Raw genomic sequence first — 20,334 nt, 5'->3', positions numbered from 1 at the left:
CATTGGATACAATTCAAGGGTGTGGTGTGTGGGTTTTTTTTTTTTTTTGGTTATTTTTCTCTGTGATTTTTTTCTGGCTTCCCAGAAACTTTACCATTTCAAAAGCACTGGCTCAAAATTCAAGCGATGGCTTTGTTTACTTTGCCACGCGTCCTGATCATTTCTTAAATGACAAATTGATAAAGAGGCTGGAGTGTGCTCAGAGTTGATCTGAGTAAAGGAAACAGAATGGAAGGCTGAAGGGATGTGAGTAAAATTCTTTTCCAGCCTTGGACTGGAAATAAATAGCTTGACACTGGGGACGCTGCTGAGAGAACAAAGTTGCAATCATGCGCCTTCATCCAGAAGTTGATGATACCTCAGGGAGTCTTTCTGTGAGCATTAGTGTCCTCTGAATGAGGTTCACAGCCATTACCAGCCTGCCTAACTCAAATGACGAATTTGCAGCACTGCAGAGAAACCTCGGAGCACTGAGTGATAACATGTTGTGTGGCTCTTCCAGGCAACTGCTTGCTGGACCAACCAAGAAAGCAGATCCTGGGCCCCGAGGAGCTCCCAGGACAGACTTACGATGCCATTCGCCAGTGCAAGCTGGCCTTCGGAGCCGAGTACACGGTGTGTCCCGGTATGGACGTGTGCTCTCGCCTCTGGTGTGCCGTGGTCCGCCAGGGCCAGATGGTCTGTCTGACTAAGAAGCTGCCTGCCGTGGAGGGGACACCCTGTGGGAAAGGGAGGATCTGCCTCCAGGGAAAATGCGTTGACAAAACCAAGAAGAAGTACTACTCGGTAAGTCGCCTGCTGTGACCCTAGGGAATTTCAGAAGGCATAATCCTGAAAGGCAGCGATTTACGTGGGAGTGAAAGGGTTTTGACAATGTCGATCCTAAGAGTTGCTTTATTTTTTAACATGTTGGCACTTTATTAGTGAGGGATATAGGGAAAACACTGCTGAATTTGAGGATGATTTCTTTTTCTTGAAGCATGAAAGCCTTCATTCCTGGCAAAGGGGGAGGAAGATTTACCCATTCAGGATCTCCAACAAAATAGGAGAAGAGTTCAAATCAATTTGTAGCACCTTTATTTTTAACAAATAACCTTCTTTTTCACGCAACACTTGTAAAAAACACTTGTTCTATTTAGGGAGTCAAATTAACAGAGTTGCAAACTCTACCTGATGACTCCATTTCTAGACAGTATTCCTGGAATGTTAACCTCTTGGTTCAGCAGCAGCTTCACTCTTCCTGCCAAACCTCTTCGTGTTATGCCTTCATTTCCTAAATTCTATCCTTTGTGTTTACAAAAGAGAAAAATAGATGCAATAACCTAATCTTGGATGACCGCTAATGTAATTTGGGCAGATGATTGACTTGGTGAAACTGTGGATATCAGCTCATATTTGTAGTGTGTGTGTGAAGTAGGCCTTTGGAAACAAAACTCACTAACATAAGAGATTGAACTCTGTTCCTTCAGAATGGGGATTGGGGTATGGTTACAAATCCTCGCATAAATTGGTTGGATTGTGATTAGGTCTCATAATACAGAACATGGAATTTCTATCAGCTAGTTTAAGTGGGCCTTTTGATGGGATAGCAAAAAATGATAAGGTGTATATGAGAATATAGTTAGTATTTCTAGCGAGGTGTGTACTTTTTGGGAAATATGCTGAAGTTGGCTGTGCAGAAAGAAGCCTAGTATTGCCGTAGCCTTGTGTGCACGATGCCATGTAACATGTCATGAATGCGCAGAAAAGTCTCCTCAGATGGAGCTGCTTTTTGTCTCTGATAAAGGGAATTTTCCCCCATTGAAGAAAACACGTATTTGAAATTTATTTGTTTGCTCTTATTCACATTAACATTTGGATGATGCTCTTACTTCCCTCTGTCCTGTTTGCTTCAGGCTTCCAACCATGGTAACTGGGGGTCCTGGGGACCATGGGGACAGTGTTCCCGGACCTGTGGAGGAGGAGTTCAGTTTGCTTATCGTCACTGCAACAACCCAGCTCCCAGGAACAACGGCAGGTACTGCACTGGCAAGAGGGCCATCTATCGCTCCTGCAACGTCACACCTTGCCCAGCAAATGGTATGTTGCATAGCTGCCAAAGTACCTCTGTGCTCCAGCCTGTGTGTGTCTAGACAAAAAATATGATCATCTACTGAGTTGGGTATAGTTTTTCCAACACATAATAAGAATTACTTACCACGGCAAGATGTTCAACATTAATACAATACCATAATTCTTCCCCAACTCCAACTCAGACCCCAAACAAAAAGGATGGATATTCCAGTGAAAACAAACTTCACACTTGAAAAAGGAACGGCAAGGCACACTGCAATCATTGAATTCTTATTATGTTTAGGGAAGATTTCCAAGTTTAAATAGTTAAATGATTCAAAGGCCTGTTAGGTAACAAAGTGGAGAAATAATATGACTTAAAAGTTATGGTAAAGCAAATCAAAAAATGGAATAATAGGTAGACGTAATGATGTTTGCAGCATGTTCTGAAATGATCACTAATTATACAAATAATTCTACAGCTAAATCTTTCCGACAAGAGCAGTGTGAAGCAAGGAATGGCTATCAATCTGATGCAAAGGGTGTGAAAACATTTGTTGAATGGGTCCCCAAGTATGCTGGAGTACTTCCTGGAGATGTTTGCAAGCTCACCTGCCGAGCCAAAGGAACTGGCTATTACGTGGTGTTTTCTCAAAAGGTAATGGGGTCTTCAGTTATGATTTCAGGTCTCGATTTACAAGTCTCCTATGCCTTAGAAAGCTTTCCAGGTATATACTACACATAACTGTATACTAAGTTGTATACTAAACAATTTAATCATATAATCCAAAGACTTAACTGTATATATACAGATATCAAACCAGATGTGCTGGTTTGATCCACTGGTTATAAATTAGGACCAGAACTGGTCTCTATATTAGGTATGCTTTTCCACATCTAAATTTGTGGGTTCATAATAATATGTGCTTATTAGTGTACCCTGCACTAATTTTCCAGTAGTGAATAAGGGAAAGCATTTCTGCCTGGGGAATCATTTGTGACTCTAGGGTTTTATAGAGGAGGGAGAATAAGTTAAAAATCAATATTACCCTGATTTCTGTTATAGGAATCTAGAGTAACTCATGTGAAGCCAATTTATGTGGTTAGCTTATGATACATGAGATGCAACTCAAACTGAAATGGCTCCCACACTTGCTCTTGCAATTTTCTTCCTCTAAATGTTATGAGGATGTGGTAACTGGTATGTGAACTGAAATGTTCAAATGAAAGGCTGTCTACTGTTATAACTATTATTAAGAAGTTATGAAATAATCTTTAAAAGTAGACTTATTTTAGTGGTAGAGTTATCTGTCATTACTTTCAGTCCTACCACTAAATTTGGGCTGCTTTGGTGCTAGGAGTGTTAAAGCAACATAATCTTGGCTGCCAAGCTCTGTGCTGGTATTCGTCTGGCTAAACACCAAGTAAGCACAAATTCATTAAATGAATTCTTACCTACAATGGACTGAAATACCATTTTAGAAATGCTCTGTGTATTTGTTCATCTATAGCATATTTTTTAAATGACTTGCCGCCTTTGATATTGGTTATATAAATATTTGTTAATCAATCAGATTCACAAAAGCAATTTTTTTCCATAGCAGTTTTAACTAACGGCCACCTGACTCCCTAGGTAGCTGATGGAACTGAATGCAGGCCGTACAGTAACTCAGTCTGTGTCCGGGGAAAATGCATCCGAACTGGTTGTGACGGCATCATTGGTTCAAAGCTCCAGTATGATAAGTGTGGTATTTGCGGAGGAGACAACTCCAGCTGCACAAAAGTCATGGGAACCTTTACCAAAAAGAGGTATTGATCTTGACTACTAGTGCATGTATGTTGCTGAGCAGTTCGTAACTCATCTCATGTGACTTCTTTCTAAATGCAATTTATTTTACATTTTATTTTAAATCAAGAAAGGCAGTCAAAACAAACTGCTTTGCCTCTGCACTTTCCAGATATGTAAATTTGGCCTCTTGACAACATCCTGTCACTGGAAAATAATCACATGGTAAAATGCTGTACCAAATTAATTTCTGACACAGGGTACAGGTGAGCACCCAATAACATGAGTCTGTCTGGAACAAGTCACAGCATCTTGTGCTGTTCACTAACCTTGCAGTGTCACATCGTTTATGGTTTCTGGAGGAGAGAGGAAAGGGAAGAGAAGGATGATTCAGGAAGTTATTGAGTACAGAATAATCTGGGAATATGTGAAACTCTGCATTTGCTAAATGGTGCTGTATTAGTATATCACCCACTGAGAATATCTTTCATCATCTGTCTTTGAAAAGGAATATGTCACCTCATTTAGTGACACAGATTACCTATGCAAACAGTGGAGAGAAGCAGGCAGCATTAGAGCATGGCTATACTCTTTGACAGTAGGTGAGAGGAATTAATACCCTAAAAATACCTTTTCACGCTACTTACTTAATACACATGGAGCTTAGATGACTAGATGGGATGGAGGAAATATGCAAAGGCTTAAACATGGTGTTTTCTTCTGTATCTCTTTGTACTTACTGTCATCAGATCAATCCCCAGGTGGATTTTTCTCTTTTTTCAGTTAAAATATTTATATTTCATAGGAATATTTTACTGTCAGAAGTTCAGTTTTTAAACATAATAAAACTTAATACCACCCTGCAATATATGCCGTCCATATTCCATAGCAGAAGTAAACTTCATAGCTAGATTACTAATGTCAAGTAAGTCTACCTGCTGTCTGAATTCTTATTTCACTCCCTCTTCACTTCTTTAGGCTTAAAGATAAATAAGGATTTCCTTTATTATCATTTATGTAGAATCAGTGGTCTTGTAGAACTGTGATGATCTGTGATGAAACTTTCAGCTGATGATTTCTACTCTGTATCTTGTGCCTAATTAGTGTACCATCTTCAAAAAAGTACTTTACCTTAATTTAGTTTTATATTTTCCAAAAGCTTATAGCATATTGAAAACTTACCAGAAGTTGAAATCTAACTCTTGAAATGACCTTGCATTTCTGTGCATTTTGGTACACTGACTAACTATAGTCAAAACTGGCACTGAGAATAAATTTGCCCTAAAAATAAACATAATTAATTTTCTTCCTGAAAAATCAGTGATTACTTACCTAAGGATGCCAAAACACCTCTGCCAAAAGAAATGATTTTCTATCCAATTCAGTAATTATATAAACCAAATGTTTTTCAAAGTGTAAATATTGAAATGCCTGAGATGTCTAAATAAAGAAGACAGGCGAGATAGACCTCATGTGCTTCAGTAATGATCCTTGTGGGGGAATCTAGGCTCCAGCAAATATGCTAAGAGACCTTGGTGGACTTCTGTGAGGGCTAATCTATAGCAGAGATGCACCTGGAAATGGTGAGATTCTGTTATAATTATTCTCATCATTTTTCCTCAAAATATGGCTTTAACTGAAATGAGACTAGCCAGAGAGTAAAATATTCTTTATTGTGTGACTGGATTTGACCTTACCGCTGTCCCATTTAAAAAGCTGTCCCTTTCAAAAAGGCCCATATAAATCAAACTGTGAGTAAAAATGTGTTTTGATTTGGTTTAGATTAAATTTTGGAATGAAAATGTTTGTTTTTTACTGAGAATATTGATTGAGATCAATTCATTTAGGCAAATGTTTGATGTTAAAATAAAACTCTTTCCCAGAATAATATCTTTTTATTTATTGTCCATTAAGTATTTTTGCCTACAAAAGAGCCATGGCCGTAGTAATATTATCTCTTGTCCACTATAAAATAGCATCACCCCTGCATTGCTGACTGTTATAATGGGAACTATACTGACCTGTATGTTAAATTTAACTAGTATTTTCTATTGCAGACAATTGGGAGAATGCCATTTGTTTGCTGGGTTTTTTTTCTTTTAAAACAATCAGAAAATCTTCCCCAAAAACTGTTTGCTAAGAACTTTTTTTTAAAGTCTGTGAAGTTAAATTGTCAAAAGTTGGCAATTGCTGCTTCTTTGTGCACATAGTGTTTTACAATTGGTAACTGTGATTACTATTTTTTATGCACAACACCTGAATTCTCTAGCATCTCCTTTAACTTTTTAATGTTTTTACAGAAAATTTAAAGAAAAAATAGTCAAGTTAAATCCAATAACTTTCTTGAGACAGTGAAAGTTCTAGCATGCCTGCAGGTTTTCTAAGGTTTATCATTTTCAGTGGGAAAGTTAAGCACCTTTTTCTGAATCTGAATTAAAGTACTTTGTAAGAAGAAACTGAGAAGGCTCTGTAATGGTATAGGTTAAACATTTGGTTACACCTTTTACTAGACACTTAGCAATTAATCTTTTGCTTTATGAATTCTGGAGTAAACAATTTTTTTCTTGGTCATCAAGATCATTTTTAAATATTCCCAAGATGTTTCTCTCCAGCTGTTACTCTGCTCATGCTTTCCTTCATCATCATTATAGCAAAGACAGCAAAGAACAGCTGTGACCAATGCATATCTTATTGCTGTCTTTGGCAAGCAGAGCGTGCATCATATTTCATATCTCCCACCCTTTGCTGAAATATATAAACTATCAGCTATTATTCATTCCTCTTGTATCTGACTCATATAAAATTATTACTAAAGATTAAGCAATTTGAACTAAGTGCAGTAGGAAGTTCTTCAAGAACATGAAGAACAAAACAAAAGACATAAGGAAACCTGGTTAAATTAATCTTAGATGAGCCTCAAGACAGATGGATTCAGGGACTGAACTAAACCAGAGCAAGATGTGTCTTACCAGTAACTTCATTAGACTTTGAAGTTTGTTTCACGCACTAACTACTGAATACTTTTTTTTCCTCCTCATTCAGTAAGGGCTACACAGACATAGTGAAAATCCCAGAAGGGGCAACTCACATCAAAGTTCGGCAGTTCAAGATTAAGGACCAGAGCAGGTTCACTGCATACCTGGCCCTGAAAAAGAAAAATGGTGAGTACCTGATAAATGGGAAATATATGATCTCCACTTCGGAAACTATCATTGACATCAACGGGACTGTCATGAACTATAGTGGCTGGAGTCACAGAGATGATTTCTTGCATGCAATGGGACATTCTGCCACGAAAGAGATTCTTATTGTGCAGATACTTGCAACTGACCCAACTCAACCAGTGGATGTCCGTTATAGTTTCTTTGTGCCAAAGAAGCAAGGGCAAATGACTAATTCTGTCACCAGCAATGGCAGCATCAACAAAGTAACTCCGCAGCTCATGCAGCCACGGTGGGTTACGGGACCATGGCTTTCTTGTTCTCGAACATGCGACACAGGATGGCACACCAGAACTGTCCAGTGCAAAGATGGGCATGGAAAATTAGCTAAAGGATGTCTCCTCTCACAACGACCATCGGCATTTAAACAGTGCTTGCTAAAAAAGTGTTAACCTGTGGTTGTGATCTTCTTTAAAAGAGATTTGATTAAGCCATCATTGACATACTGGTATTAGGTCTGCCCAGTCAGAGAGAAGCAAGGCTTCAAAGTACTTACATACAGTCTCAAATTATGGGCAGAATCTGCCTATTTGGACCAAATGAAGATGTGCACTGCTTTAAATAATAGTAGAGTGATCTTGATGATACGTCAAAAAACTAAGCAGGAAAGTTATAAGCCCTCTGTGTCTGCAAAAATATAAAACAAAGGAAAAAAAAAAGAAGAAAAACTGGTGAATGGAGGATCCTTGGATATTTGAAGGTTACAGAATCATCTCCCCTTTTTCACCTACCTCTAATACAGTATGTCCTTAGAAAGCGTCACACGTATCCATGATACCACAGTAGCTTATTTTATACTGTTTTGTAAATATCTTTCATTTGGTATGTCACTTTATATCACTGGTTCTATTAAAAAAGTCAAAAAGCAAACTATATAAGCAAAATGATTGACCAAAGTATATCTGCAGCCTTTGGACTTGGTCCGTTCTTCAGAAATGGCTGCAGATGTTTTACTGGAAAATGAAAAGCTTGCTGCTGTTTTTAAAAAGTAATACTCTCTTTGTTTTTTGACAACAGGAAGTGCATTTACATTCTAGGAATTTCCTGACAGCAGAGCATAACCCTATGACAATGTGTTTCTACCAAGAAATTTGCAAAAGGAGCATTGCAGCAGCTTTTGGACAAGGGTCCCCAAGTGTGCGTTGCTCACATAACAGTACCATGAGCAACTCCTGACTGTATGTATGTCAGACTTGTATAGGAGGAGGCTTTTGGCTGCTTAGGAGGAATTTGGGTACACTTCGCTCGTGTAAACATTTCATTCCTTCTGAGCTTGTCACGCCTTGGGGACTTTCTTGCAAATGAATGATAGCTGCTAGCTCCTTCTTTCCATAAAACAAAAGCGTACTGTATTTTATAGAAACAAGTTAGAGAACCAAAAATTACAGGTAAGATAACCAAGTGTCTTCTAACTCAGATATTCTGAGGCTGTGTTCAACTGCTTTCTCTGTTATTTTCTCTATGGCTTCCACCTTGAATCTAACAATGTATAATGCACCTACCCTTTCAAGAGGCTATAAAGGTCAAAAAAGCACAGCAAGCAGTTAATATTTTGTCACTGTTTTATCCATCATGTCTAACCATGGTATTGATCCTACCAGCAACTGTTTGTCACTATTTGTCTTCTGGGTTTTGTTTGTTTGTTCTAAGCTCTAGAAGTCATTCAAGTTTTGTTTATGTACCACATAAGGGAGGATCGGGAGACACTAAGAAGTCAAGCCACAGCAGGATGCGGAGGACTTACTTACCCAATATCAATAAGACTGTTTCCACAGTACAGGCATAGCTGTGGTGTGGTTTTTTTCTTTCTTTCTTTCTTTTTTGGGCGACAGCTTCTGAATCCCATTATTGCCTGGCAGAAGATCTGTGACAGAGGAAGTTCATCTCACCATACTCAGGTAGCAGGTGGAGGCCTGATAGGACCCCTACCAAAATTGCTTCCTTTCATTTCAGCAGGTTTTGAAATAAGCCCTAGAAAAACAGCTTTTAAAGTAAATGTGTGTAACACATTGCTGAAACTGCAAACCTGTATTTGATTCCCCAGATTATCCACCTCGCAGAATATGAGGCTATAGGAGGATTTTCAGATAATCCTCACAGCTGCAACTGAACACCTCTGGGTCTTTTCAAAAATCCCAGTTGTGAAGTCAGGAAAAAACTTGTTGGATTGTGTAGCCAAAAAGGGCAGATTTCACTCCAGGCTGATGCAAACATGTTTTTGCAACTGGGGTGTGTTTTTATGAACTCTAGAAAGCATGTGATGATTTCAAAATAGCCGAGCATTTCTCCATCTTCAAGAGTGAAACCTGGAGAAGGATCTATTTTTGTACTGTATTCTAAGTAAACAATAATAGGGACAAGTCCTCCTAGCTTGTCAAAATGAGCTTCAAAGGAATGTTACTTGTCATCTTAAGCTTTCACAACAGTATGCCTTCTTGTCAGGCATAGTCCTATGCAAAACTGTGGATCTTGAGGGAATTTCCCCAGTTAGTCACTGATCCCACCCTCACAACTTAGATCAAGGCTCTGAATATTTGTGGAGTTTTAGAAAGTTAGGATTCATCCCTTATCTAGCTATTAATCTAGGTGTTTCATTTTTAGAGTCTTATTTTCCTTATATTCCACACGTTTTCAAACCTCTCAATTTCAGAGTACATAGAAGATGTATCATGAGAGGAAAAATAAGGAGACTCAACGTTTACTCATGGACTTAATGTTTGTCTCAATACTGCTGTATTGTGGCATTTATTTTTCCTACATTTTAGCATTATAGAGACAAAATGTGAGTATTTGTGTTCGAATCATAGTAATAATTTATTATATATTCAAAAGAATGAGTATTTTGGATGTTATTCGAGCTCCAGAAGAGTAATGCCATAACGGGTATGAATTTAAAGCTTTCTTAGGTGAAGAGTATCTTTTTTCATAGAAAGAGTTTATTTATAAGAAGTAAAGAAATATGAAACCAAATCACTACAGTGATTTTTCTCTTTTCACCCATGTGGTTATGAAGCATGTTAACATGAGCATAAAGAAGTTTATTTGGTCAGAGGGCAAAAGGGGCAGAGCAAAGAAAGCAGCCATGAAAGTAGATGGTAAATTAGGTCAGTGTGCTCTTCTTTCACACTTGCTCTTCAGATGTTCTTTGTGCAAAGACTCCAGTCCCAGGCTGTTCAGAGCCATTTCGTGTAACTGCTGAACACGAAGTTGGTGCACTGCATGTGACTTTGTCCCTGCAGCTTGTGCTCTGAGCTGGGTTCCTCCTAACTCACACTGTTCACGGAACTGTTTACATTAGCACTTCGGGCTGCCAGGCAGGATTCATAAAACACTTCCAAGAGGATAGAAACACTATTTAAGCAGCCCACGGGATTGCGCTTTGCGTGGAAGTAAGTCCTCTGTGGCATTAAATGCACTGCTTGGACTCTGGGTGACATCTCCAATGTCTTGGGTGGATTTGGACCCACTAGCATTGGTGTTTTGCAGAGCATCTGCCTTTTGGATAAGATGTTCTTGCTCGGAGAAAGCTTATCCTTTTCGGCTTGGCTGTAGACAAGCAAATTTAGCTGTCCTCCTGTGGAAACAGTTTTATCACAAGGGGGAGAGGGAGTAATCTTGTGGATTAATCACAAATGTTTAAAAAAAAAAAAAGCAACATAGCACTGAAAAAAATAAAATAATTTATTGTTTTTACAACTGGTATGTGAATGGATGTAATGAATTTATTTATTCTTATTTAACAAAAATACCAATTGTGCAAATTCTATATTTAAAATGTTTTGCTATCATCTGTTTCTCTCTTTCTCTCTCTCTCTTTTAATTTATGCTTCAAACTTGTGTTGAAAGTATGCCTTGTGAGTTTACATAATGTATGGCACTGGTTATTTTTATATGTTTTTGTTTAGAAAGCTTTTTGCATGGAACAGGAGTATATGTGTATACATGTGTACACACTGTATAGATATATATTCTTTCTTCTGCTACCACCTTTTTTGAGAGAAGTTGTGGATTTTTTTAACTTTGTGAAACCTCATGCTCAAAGCTCCATGTTACACTTTCCTTCTAAAGTCTCTCAACCAGCAAATCACAGAGGTCTGTGGACTAACATACTAGCTCCTAAGGAAATCAAACAACAAACTCTTTTCACATAGGTGCATACAGTTCATACTACGTGCCTTGCTGTTCTTACATCGAAGTCAATAGGAGTCCTTTCATTTGCTTCAATGGGAGCAAGTTCAGGCTTGTAGTGAGACCTCTATATGTGAATGAAGTTTCTCTGAGTTGTCAGGGTGCTGAATACTCTCTCATGCAGCTTTATATTTAAGTGAAACGTGATAAAGAAACTCTTTTTGTGTGTTTCTTTGAAAATATACCTGAAATGTTACCTGATTTAATTCATGATGACTGAACCCTTATTAAAGGGGTTTTTTTTTAAGGGTTTTTTTTTCAGTCTTTCCATCTGTTATACATATAAATCAAAAGCCTCATTTGGAAGGTTTTTTAGTGTTCTACTTTGCTCAGTTCTAGCTCTTTGCACCCTGTCAGGCAAGCTAAACAACAACAAAAGCCATTCAAGTGTGTGCTCCCAGAGTCTCCTAAAAAAATCACAGTATCTAGTTGTTTCTCCTTCTCACCCAGTCTGACTTCTGTTGAACGCAAAGGAGCTCATCTTAGGCTCCATGAGAGGGAAGAAAAATGCCAAAGAGACAAACCTACAGCAGTATTTCTAGTCAGTGTATTTAACCATAGTGATTATTCCTCTGACCGTTCCACCTGAAGGGCAGTATTCCTGAGAGCAAACAACCTATTTCTTACTAGTGAAAGGTGGCCACAGTCCTATCAGTTGGATACTCCTGTGTTTGCTGCTCGCTAGGCTCCCTGAGCCCCCAATCCAGCCATGAGGCTTGAGATGAAATTAGAGCATCTGGTGGCTAATGCTTTCTCACTTAGGATGCGAGACCCATGCCAGAATCGAGGAAATTGCTGTGAGCCTTGACTCTGGTGAGCCTTAGGGCAGGCTCTAAATAGGATTTGTGAGGATGTAACATTAATTATTACGGTCTTTCAGCAATATATTTAGGTATGTGTTTCTCCTCATGTTAACGAATGCTGTGCTGTTCTGTGTCACTGAAGAAGAGGGAGCAATCGGCACTAGCCAAAATCACATCCTCTTAGCATAGATTGCACCTTTCAGGAAAAAAATACAGAGTTGCTAATTTGTTTTCAAAGGGATTTTTTTTTTTAACTATGTATACATTGCATATTAGCTTGCAGATTAAAACCAGTTCTACGTTCTTGTTTCAGATAACATTGTAAATGCACATTTTAGTATGTCCACCTATATAATGACTCACAGCATGAGAGAAATTGTCAAGTTCCCAGCTGGCATCACAAAATGTACCTCTGTGGTTTAAACCATTTTAATAGTAGTGCAAGTGTTCGGTTTAAAAAACTCCGAACAGATTTGTAGTCTTTCAAGGGAATGATATGAGAACTTACCTTCAGATAGGCAGCACCAAACATCTAGATACTGTCCAGCTGCTCTCTGCACATCAGAGCTACAGGTCAAAAATAAAACTCGCAAGGTCGATTGCTCTCCAAGCCATGAACAGAGCCTCATGGTAGCTGTGAGGACCCTAAGGTCCTTTCTGCATACATCATCTAAAATCTTGCAGAGTCAATATTGAAGTGTATACGTAGACATGAAGAACTTAACTGTGGCTATTTTATACATAGACATGAAGACAGGGACTCTGTTACTCTTACCCACAGGGCAAAGTAGTCACACTGGTTTTAGTTACACCTGTGTAAATTCAGAGTAACTTCATTTCATCATTTGACTTTGTAGGAGCTGCTTCAGACTTATACCACTCTAAGTGACGGCATAGTTTGTTCTTTAGTTTATAAGAACAGGTTTACATGATTTATCACACAAACTGTGAAATTTTCAGTGAAACAGTTTATCGTATGACACACATTTGTTAACAGTAAAGTGTATATCTATTGCTACATCAGATACAGGAAATCATGTACTGAATTCAAGTGAGATGGAGACAGCATGTACCCCTGTATGGCAATAAATCCATTTAATTTCTATTGCCAACTCATCTGCCTACCATCAGGTAGGATAAAAACAAGAGAGGTATTGTAGGGAAGACTAAAGGGAAAGCACAACATTTGGTTTTACTTAGTTTATTTCACGTGCCTCTTTATACACTCTGTTGGTATCAGCATATTCTGGAAAGTGTCACTTTTTGTGCATTAGAGATAACTTGGCTGAAGTACCAATAACCTTTGAAAAACTAAGATGCCTCACAAAACTTATTTTTGTTTTGATAACTATCTAATCAAAGAGAATTAACATTTTTAGAGCACTACTATGTCAGACAGTTTACATCATAAATATGTTATGCTAAAAATAAATTCATTTGAACTGAACTGTACAAGGTCTACACTGTACTATGAAACATTGAAGGCCAATATTTTGTTTTGTAAACTATTACATATGTATAATTTACCAGTTGTAATCATAAAAGAAATGATTCTGTGATTTCAGTAAAAGTAATAAATATAACCTGTATCATAGGTCCAAATGCTTGTTTCATATGGTATATTTGTGGACTGCCATTTACCATTTGTGTCCCACTAAAGATGCAGGAGCTGCAAGAGACTGAGGTGATCCCTAAATTAAGGCAAACTTCACTTTTGGTATGATATATATTAAGGTATACTTCACTTTTGTTATGGTAGGATGGAGTTCTGTCAAAATGCAAGTGTTTGGCTTTTGTTTTTGTTTTAATTATGAAGTGTAGCAGAAAAGTAAGCAGAAAACAAACTTCAGTGGCTTTTGGAGTCTTAGGCAAAGCTCCCATTTGCTGCAGTCCAGAAACATGGTGTACTGCATGTCTCTTGAGCCTGGGCAAAGCCTCCATGAATGAAAGCCATGTCTAAAAGCATTGTCCTGAGAGTTGCAAACAGTGTTCATAATGAGCAATATAAACCAATCTAAGAGTAGGAAAAAAAAAAATGCCAGAATGGGTGATAGAACTGTGTGATGAGTGTAGAAGTGGCAGTATTGCATATGTAGCTTAGGAAATTAAAACACTAATTGGAGCGTTGTGCTGGAGAGATAGAATTACATGCTCTAAATGAAAGGTGGCCCTTACAACGCATTATTGCCAAGACTTACTTTTTAATACAACAGTATTGTAATTTGTTAAAGTTCAATTTTCATGCCCTTTTCTAACTTATGCCTTCTCATTCAGTGACACTAAGTTGAAATTCTTAATTGTCCCCAAAATGGTATACTTTTACTAAAAGTGAAAGGATCTCTGTCAGTTTACATATTTTATCTCATGTGTGTGTTTAATCTATTGACTGATGACATTTTTATGCATTTTGGGTTTTGTCAAATTTATAGCAAGGTTTATTTAGCTTTTTTATTTTATTTTGTTTTACAGATCTAAGTGAACCTGGTTCTTATTTACAGGAATTATTTATTTATGTTCAGGAATAATTTTTCTTCCCAGCTTCTTTGCACAATGGCAGTGAAGCTTTATGGAGCTGCCACTACCTATATAGACTAGCCCAAGGTCTTTAGAAAAATGTGGTTAATAATCTGTTACACAACATATAAATCCATATAAATCTATTTGAGCAACATTACAAGAGAACTAGCCTGCCAGGAATTGGTAATCTATCTGTCTCTCTGTCTGTCTATCAATATGCAGATATACAGGCAATATTACATATTTTTATATATTCTCTACATACATAAAATTGTTTCAGAATGTCATGCTTATACACTAGATATTTATAAGGCAGGTCATTGCACATAGGAAAGAATAGGAACTATGTTTTCAAAATCAGTAAAGAGTACAGGGAAATACCTGTGCTAGAATACAGTTTTACCATTTAACTTGCTTAAAAGGTTTGGAGACTTGAAAAATTCATTATACGCTCTCCTTGGTTACAGATTATTGTCAGCTTGCTTTCTGCATCTTTCCTCAGGCAGTCTCTTGGGCAGAGCTAAACCTCCACGCGCACTCTGTCTCCTCCTGCCCTGGTGCAGGTAGAAATGGTAGTCAGACTGATCATGCTGCAGCTTGGTCTTCCATCTACTCGTATTTTCATCCATTAAAGAAATTCCAGAGGCTTTAGCACTTCGGTGATACTTCAATACCTCTTCATTTTTTTGTCTATGTAACAAACTACAGCATCACAGAAGCAGATCGTGTGTTCCCAAAATTCCATTTTTATTTCCATTTTATAGTTTGCAGTAGCTCGGAGAAAGCTATTACTGGAAACAGAAATCCATTCATATACAAATCAAATACAGCCAGGACAGCAGCACAGACTTTCTGAAATGTCCAACTCTCTCATAATTCCATTACTGTGAAGGGACTGTTCTGTATCAGGAAGATGAACTCATTCTCTCTTAATGTGTTTTCCATCTCTTCATAATGCAACATTTCACCTCTGTAGAAACTATACATAATTACATATGATGAGGGAGAATTTCATTCTCAAGAGCCTGAACTTGTAGAACCAAATCTCATTTTAGTTTGTGATGCAAGATGAATTTTATCCCGGTTCAGTGTTATAGCCAAACTGATCCTTTCTGAAAAAAATATGCATGTTTTGGAAACCTCAAAGTATATCAAATAATTAAACTAGAGAATGTTTGAGTCTTTCTATATTGCTTACACTGTTATCTTGCTCTTCTTGGTATATGCTCTCTGAAATTTAAAGCAAAAAATTCATCATACTTAGACCACTCAGCAGCCTAAACTGATCCAAGGATAGGGATGAAGAGAATGTGTGGAGAAAAAAAAATTAAAAAATCGACAAAAGCCAAGGAAAAAGAATTATTTTCCATGCTTCCAGGAACAGGGCGGCAAGCTCTTTGCTTTCCGCTGATTATCCTGGGCAAAGTATGTGTAAGTGAAAACGCATGGACTGAAGCAGCTGCTCAATGAAGCTTTGTTGGAGTGGTTATGTGCAAAGTAAGGATCATCTTGTTAAAATGACCCTGTGGCCATTGCCACCATAATCTGACTACTCCAAGTTTTGCTAAACAAATGCAGCAAGACAGAATAGCTGTATAAGTGCTAGAGAATTCATATGTATTAAGGTATGAGAGGAGGAAGCCAGCCTCAGACGGTCTAAAGGAGAAGAAGCGCTGTATTTTGTAATTTTGAGCTTCAATGTATTTTGCCACAGGAAGCTCATAAGTGCATATCTTTGTCTACCTGTAATTTGGTTCACTGCTGTTTCTTTGCTGTCTTTCATCTTGCTATTCCTTCTTCTTAGTAAGAGTTTACATAAAAGACCTGCAGCTGTAGGAAAAAAAAAATAAAAATAAAAAACCTCCTGCACATCTTTGATTGCAAAGGCCTAAATTTTGCTAAACAGGCTCATACGAGCAGCAGAACTTCCAAGTAATTCTTGAATACTGCTGGATGGCTACTAAAGGTCTTGTGACTGCCAGAAAAATATGAGGATAGCTCAACAACACTGCACAAGAGCCTGCTGGCATGACCTGTAATACTGCCTGGATGAAACAGGCTGAACTTTCAAAACCAGCTCATGTGCAAGGGCATGCCTGTCTCTAGCTTATCTGAATGCATCACACAGGTGTGCATCATAAATTAATTCTTTTTATAGCTGAAGCTTTACTACTTAGTTCCCTCCCATTAACATTTGAGGGGGCTCAGTCAAAACGTATTGTACAGTTTTGCTCTGGAGAAACTGAAACATTTACTCCTTTTTAAGATTTTCTACCCAGATCTTCTCATTTGCCAACATGATATTGAAGTAGCTCCGTCCCCCAGGCTTGCCTATTGGTCACGTGAAAGTGAAACTTTCCTGTTTCGAGCAGAAAATCAATATCAGAGAGTAAAGTGATTGCTCTGGTAGCAAGTGTTCAGCATGAGTCCAAAGGATAATTTTGGTGATTTGCTATAATAACCAAAGGCCATTATGCCTTAACGAGTTTCGCAGATGTAAATTCTGCTCTAGCTATGCAGATAACTTCTTAAGGGCATGCACATGTGTTGGAATTGTTAAAGTGCCCGTACTTGCAAAAAATGTGCAAATTGTCCTCAGTTGGTAATCCAACAGAGGCCCATTGGGAAATCTACCCCATATAGCCCTTAAGTAGCCAAGGGCATCTGCTCAGTAAGTGGAAAGGTGCATGGGAAGGGACCATTGCTTCAGTGCCTTTCTCTGACAGCACCAGGTAACTCATGTCTTGAAACAGTTGAAAACTGGCAAAAGGCCACCAAGGCAATTGCTTAAATGGCAGCTACCCAAGGGATTGGCAAACAACCTCTGTTACCTAGTAAAGGTGGTCTATAACTAAAGAGTAATGAAAATTACACTGGAAACTTCAAGAGTGCTTTCAAGTGGTTGATTTAACAGAGGGCCCTGCCCACTGGAAGTGGTCCTTGCTGAAGGGCTTGCTGTACTAGCAAGTGTTTTTGTCCAGAAAAAACAGGGTTACATGCATTCTGTGTGGGCTGGGAGGAATGCTTTCACGCTAATATTTATGTGGCATGCTAAGATCTAACAGCCATCCAGAGGGGTTTTAGCCAATGTTTTGGTTTAAGTACATGCTGTGTAAAAGTCCGTAGGAAAAAAAAAAAAAAAAAAAAGAAGTATGTGAAGTGGCATGCTCCTCAGAGGTAAACCAAACGGCAGAGTGGCCGCAGATAGGCAAGATAGACTTTGCACAGTAAATCAGTGGTTATGGATGTAGGTTCTTTTGGTAGGAATTTGAGCTATGAAAGGATTTAAGGGGAAATTACCAACCAGTCTGGTATGTAAATGCCAAAATACACAGTTGAATCTTGGCTGTACAGGCAAGCTGTAATGCTCTTCAGCTTCACTTCAAAGGGTGAAGGGAAATTGCAGAACTTTTCTGTGTAAACCTCAGTCTCTTAATGTATGCAGGAAATCATCAAAATGCTAGCCATTAATCGGGTTAAAAGGAAGCAGTAAACTAAGTATTATATATGAAGAACTTTTCCTATGGAGGAGAGCAGAAAGAATCAAAGGATGTTTTACTTCTCTCTCCATCAAAATAATTATTATTTTGGGATGAGTTCATTATGTATTTTTGGCTTGTTTTTTTCTCGAAAATAATTTCTTAAGGCAAGGGAGAGCCAGAGCCAGAACCAAAGACAAGTTCTGAGGTTTCTGTGGAACAACTTCTCCTCCAAAAGTTTTCTGCCTGCTACGGCTTGCTCTGGGCCTTCCCAATACATCTCCAGTCTGAGGCTCCTTTTCCCAGAGCTCGCCTGTTCTGCCCCAAGAGCAGTTTCCTTTGGCTGCATCCACTATACTTATTTAAATCACCACCTGGTTTGTTTTTTTAGTCCTATTAAGATTTCTAGCAACATCTAAGAGTAAACATAAAGACCAACTAGATCAGAAATTATAAAGAAAAGATATTGGCAAGAAAACGAGAAGTTGTTGTTCCTTATTTTCAACTATGAAAGAGAAAGAAAGCTGCTAGAAAGAACAATACCTTTGATAAATTATTTGAATCTGGATGAAGGCCATAACCAGAAAACTTTGGAAAATTGGGGGAGTTAAATGAATTTCCTGGAATTTCCTATATGGGATAAAACCATAAAATGCATGAAACAATGAAAAATAAGGGAATGGAGTAGCTATAGAGGAGGGGAAATGTGAGGTGAAGACTTCAGATGCCCACACTCATATGTAATGAGGCTATTGTGACTAAAAGTCTGAAGATGACAACCCAGGTGTGTTAATAGGTTTAAGTCTTTTTAAAGTTTTTAATCGTTAGTTAGTTTAGAATCATAGTTGATGTATTTAATCAGATATACCAGGAGGTTCCTACTCTTGGATTGACGCAAATGTAATTGTAAATTTATACTGCAACTCACCAAGGGATGAGAATGAATAAATTCATCCTAAAGTAGATGCACTTTTAATGAAAACTGTTAGCAGATAGGCTGTAAGGTCATAGCCTATCAATCACAGATAGGAGGTATAGACAAGCTTGCCAACAAATGGTCTTGTACTCTTCCTGTCCTTCTAGGAGACAAAACATCTACCTGAACAAAATGGAACCACCACCACTGAAGCGCCTCTTCTTGGGGCTTGAGTAACATTTGAGCTGAGCGTAGCCAAGGCTCACAGAGTGACACTCCTATAGGGGTTGACCCAGAAATCTTTTGTAAGCAAAAGGATAAAGCCTGTTGGGGAACAAGTGTTTCAGCAGGTGTGGGTGTCCAGTTCACCTGACGAGTTCTGTAGAGGTTCCATAAATAAATAAATAGCCTGGTTGTTCAAGAAAAGTCTTGAAGCACTGTATGAAAGCAGCCAGAGGACCACAAAAATGGCATTTGTATGCCTGTGGCAATAGATAAGAGATTATTTTAGCACTGTGATATAACTTCTGATTCCACCAGCAAAAATAAAATAAAAGCACCAAAGCGGTTTGTCAAGTGACAATAATATGTGGTATAAGTGTGAGGGTGAAAAAAAAAATCTCTTCTAGGTTTCACCCAAAACACCCTTGTAGAAAATCCTCTAGTCTACAGTAATAATAATATAAGTATTAATCAACTATATCCCTGTGTCTTACCTGTCACTTAATTATAGATAAATAATTATGTCTATACTTAAGGCAGAGTCTTTAGGGTTAACTTAAAAGGTAACTTGTGCTTCTAAATTATTTCAGAGAATTTGTAAATCCCATCTTTATTGTGTCAATTGTGTTCCAGCCAAGCCCTGAAATCCCATGCAAGGCAGCTTATGTTTAGTTCTCTGGCTGTCTACAAATTTTCCTCCCCAATGTACCATCCAAGCTAGTGCTTCAATATAGCCTTAAAAGAATATCCTTACACCCAAGGGACCACATTCAGTATGCTGTCACCCATCATATTGAACTGATTAATTCTACCAGGACTGTAAAAGTATAATTTCAAAAATGTTGCCTTACTTAAAGACTTTTTTTTCTTCTTTTTTAACTGTATAGTAGTTATGGCAACTGCTTCCTCCGATCTCTCCTGCCAAAAGCCACAATCCATCCATGAAAAAGAGCTTCTCCATCCAAATACATATTTCAAGGGACAGCAGCAATCCCTGGCTGGAGCATGCTCTTCCATTCTCTTCTGGCAAACTGGAAGCCAAACAAAATCTGTAACAAACGTGAGCTAAGTGAGGAATTAAGTGAACTTTTAACAAATGACTTACTTTGTATATTTACACGTGCATACAAGAAACCTTCTCAGGGGAAGA

At 38.1% G+C, this 20,334-nt stretch overlaps 1 protein-coding gene across 1 annotated transcript in view; it reads left to right on the top strand.

The window, feature by feature from the left end:
* Positions 1-8,580, top strand: part of ADAMTS5 (ADAM metallopeptidase with thrombospondin type 1 motif 5) — a 39,805-nt gene extending 31,225 nt beyond the window's left edge. The window contains exons 4-8 of the mRNA XM_010215509.2: positions 503-786; positions 1,896-2,079; positions 2,535-2,710; positions 3,686-3,861; positions 6,881-8,580. Coding sequence (XP_010213811.2) covers positions 503-786; positions 1,896-2,079; positions 2,535-2,710; positions 3,686-3,861; positions 6,881-7,451 — 1,391 coding nt within the window. The 3' untranslated portion in view covers positions 7,452-8,580. The remainder of the gene's footprint in view (positions 1-502; positions 787-1,895; positions 2,080-2,534; positions 2,711-3,685; positions 3,862-6,880) is intronic.
* Positions 8,581-20,334: the final 11,754 nt, after the last annotated feature.

This window comes from Tinamus guttatus, unplaced genomic scaffold, assembly GCF_059628265.1.
Source record: "Tinamus guttatus ecotype Peru unplaced genomic scaffold, ASM5962826v1 Tinamus_guttatus_pri_ptg000347l, whole genome shotgun sequence".
Lineage (NCBI taxonomy): Eukaryota > Metazoa > Chordata > Aves > Tinamiformes > Tinamidae > Tinamus > Tinamus guttatus.
Note: the sequence above shows the minus strand (reverse complement) of the source record. Positions and strands in the feature narration are given on the sequence as shown.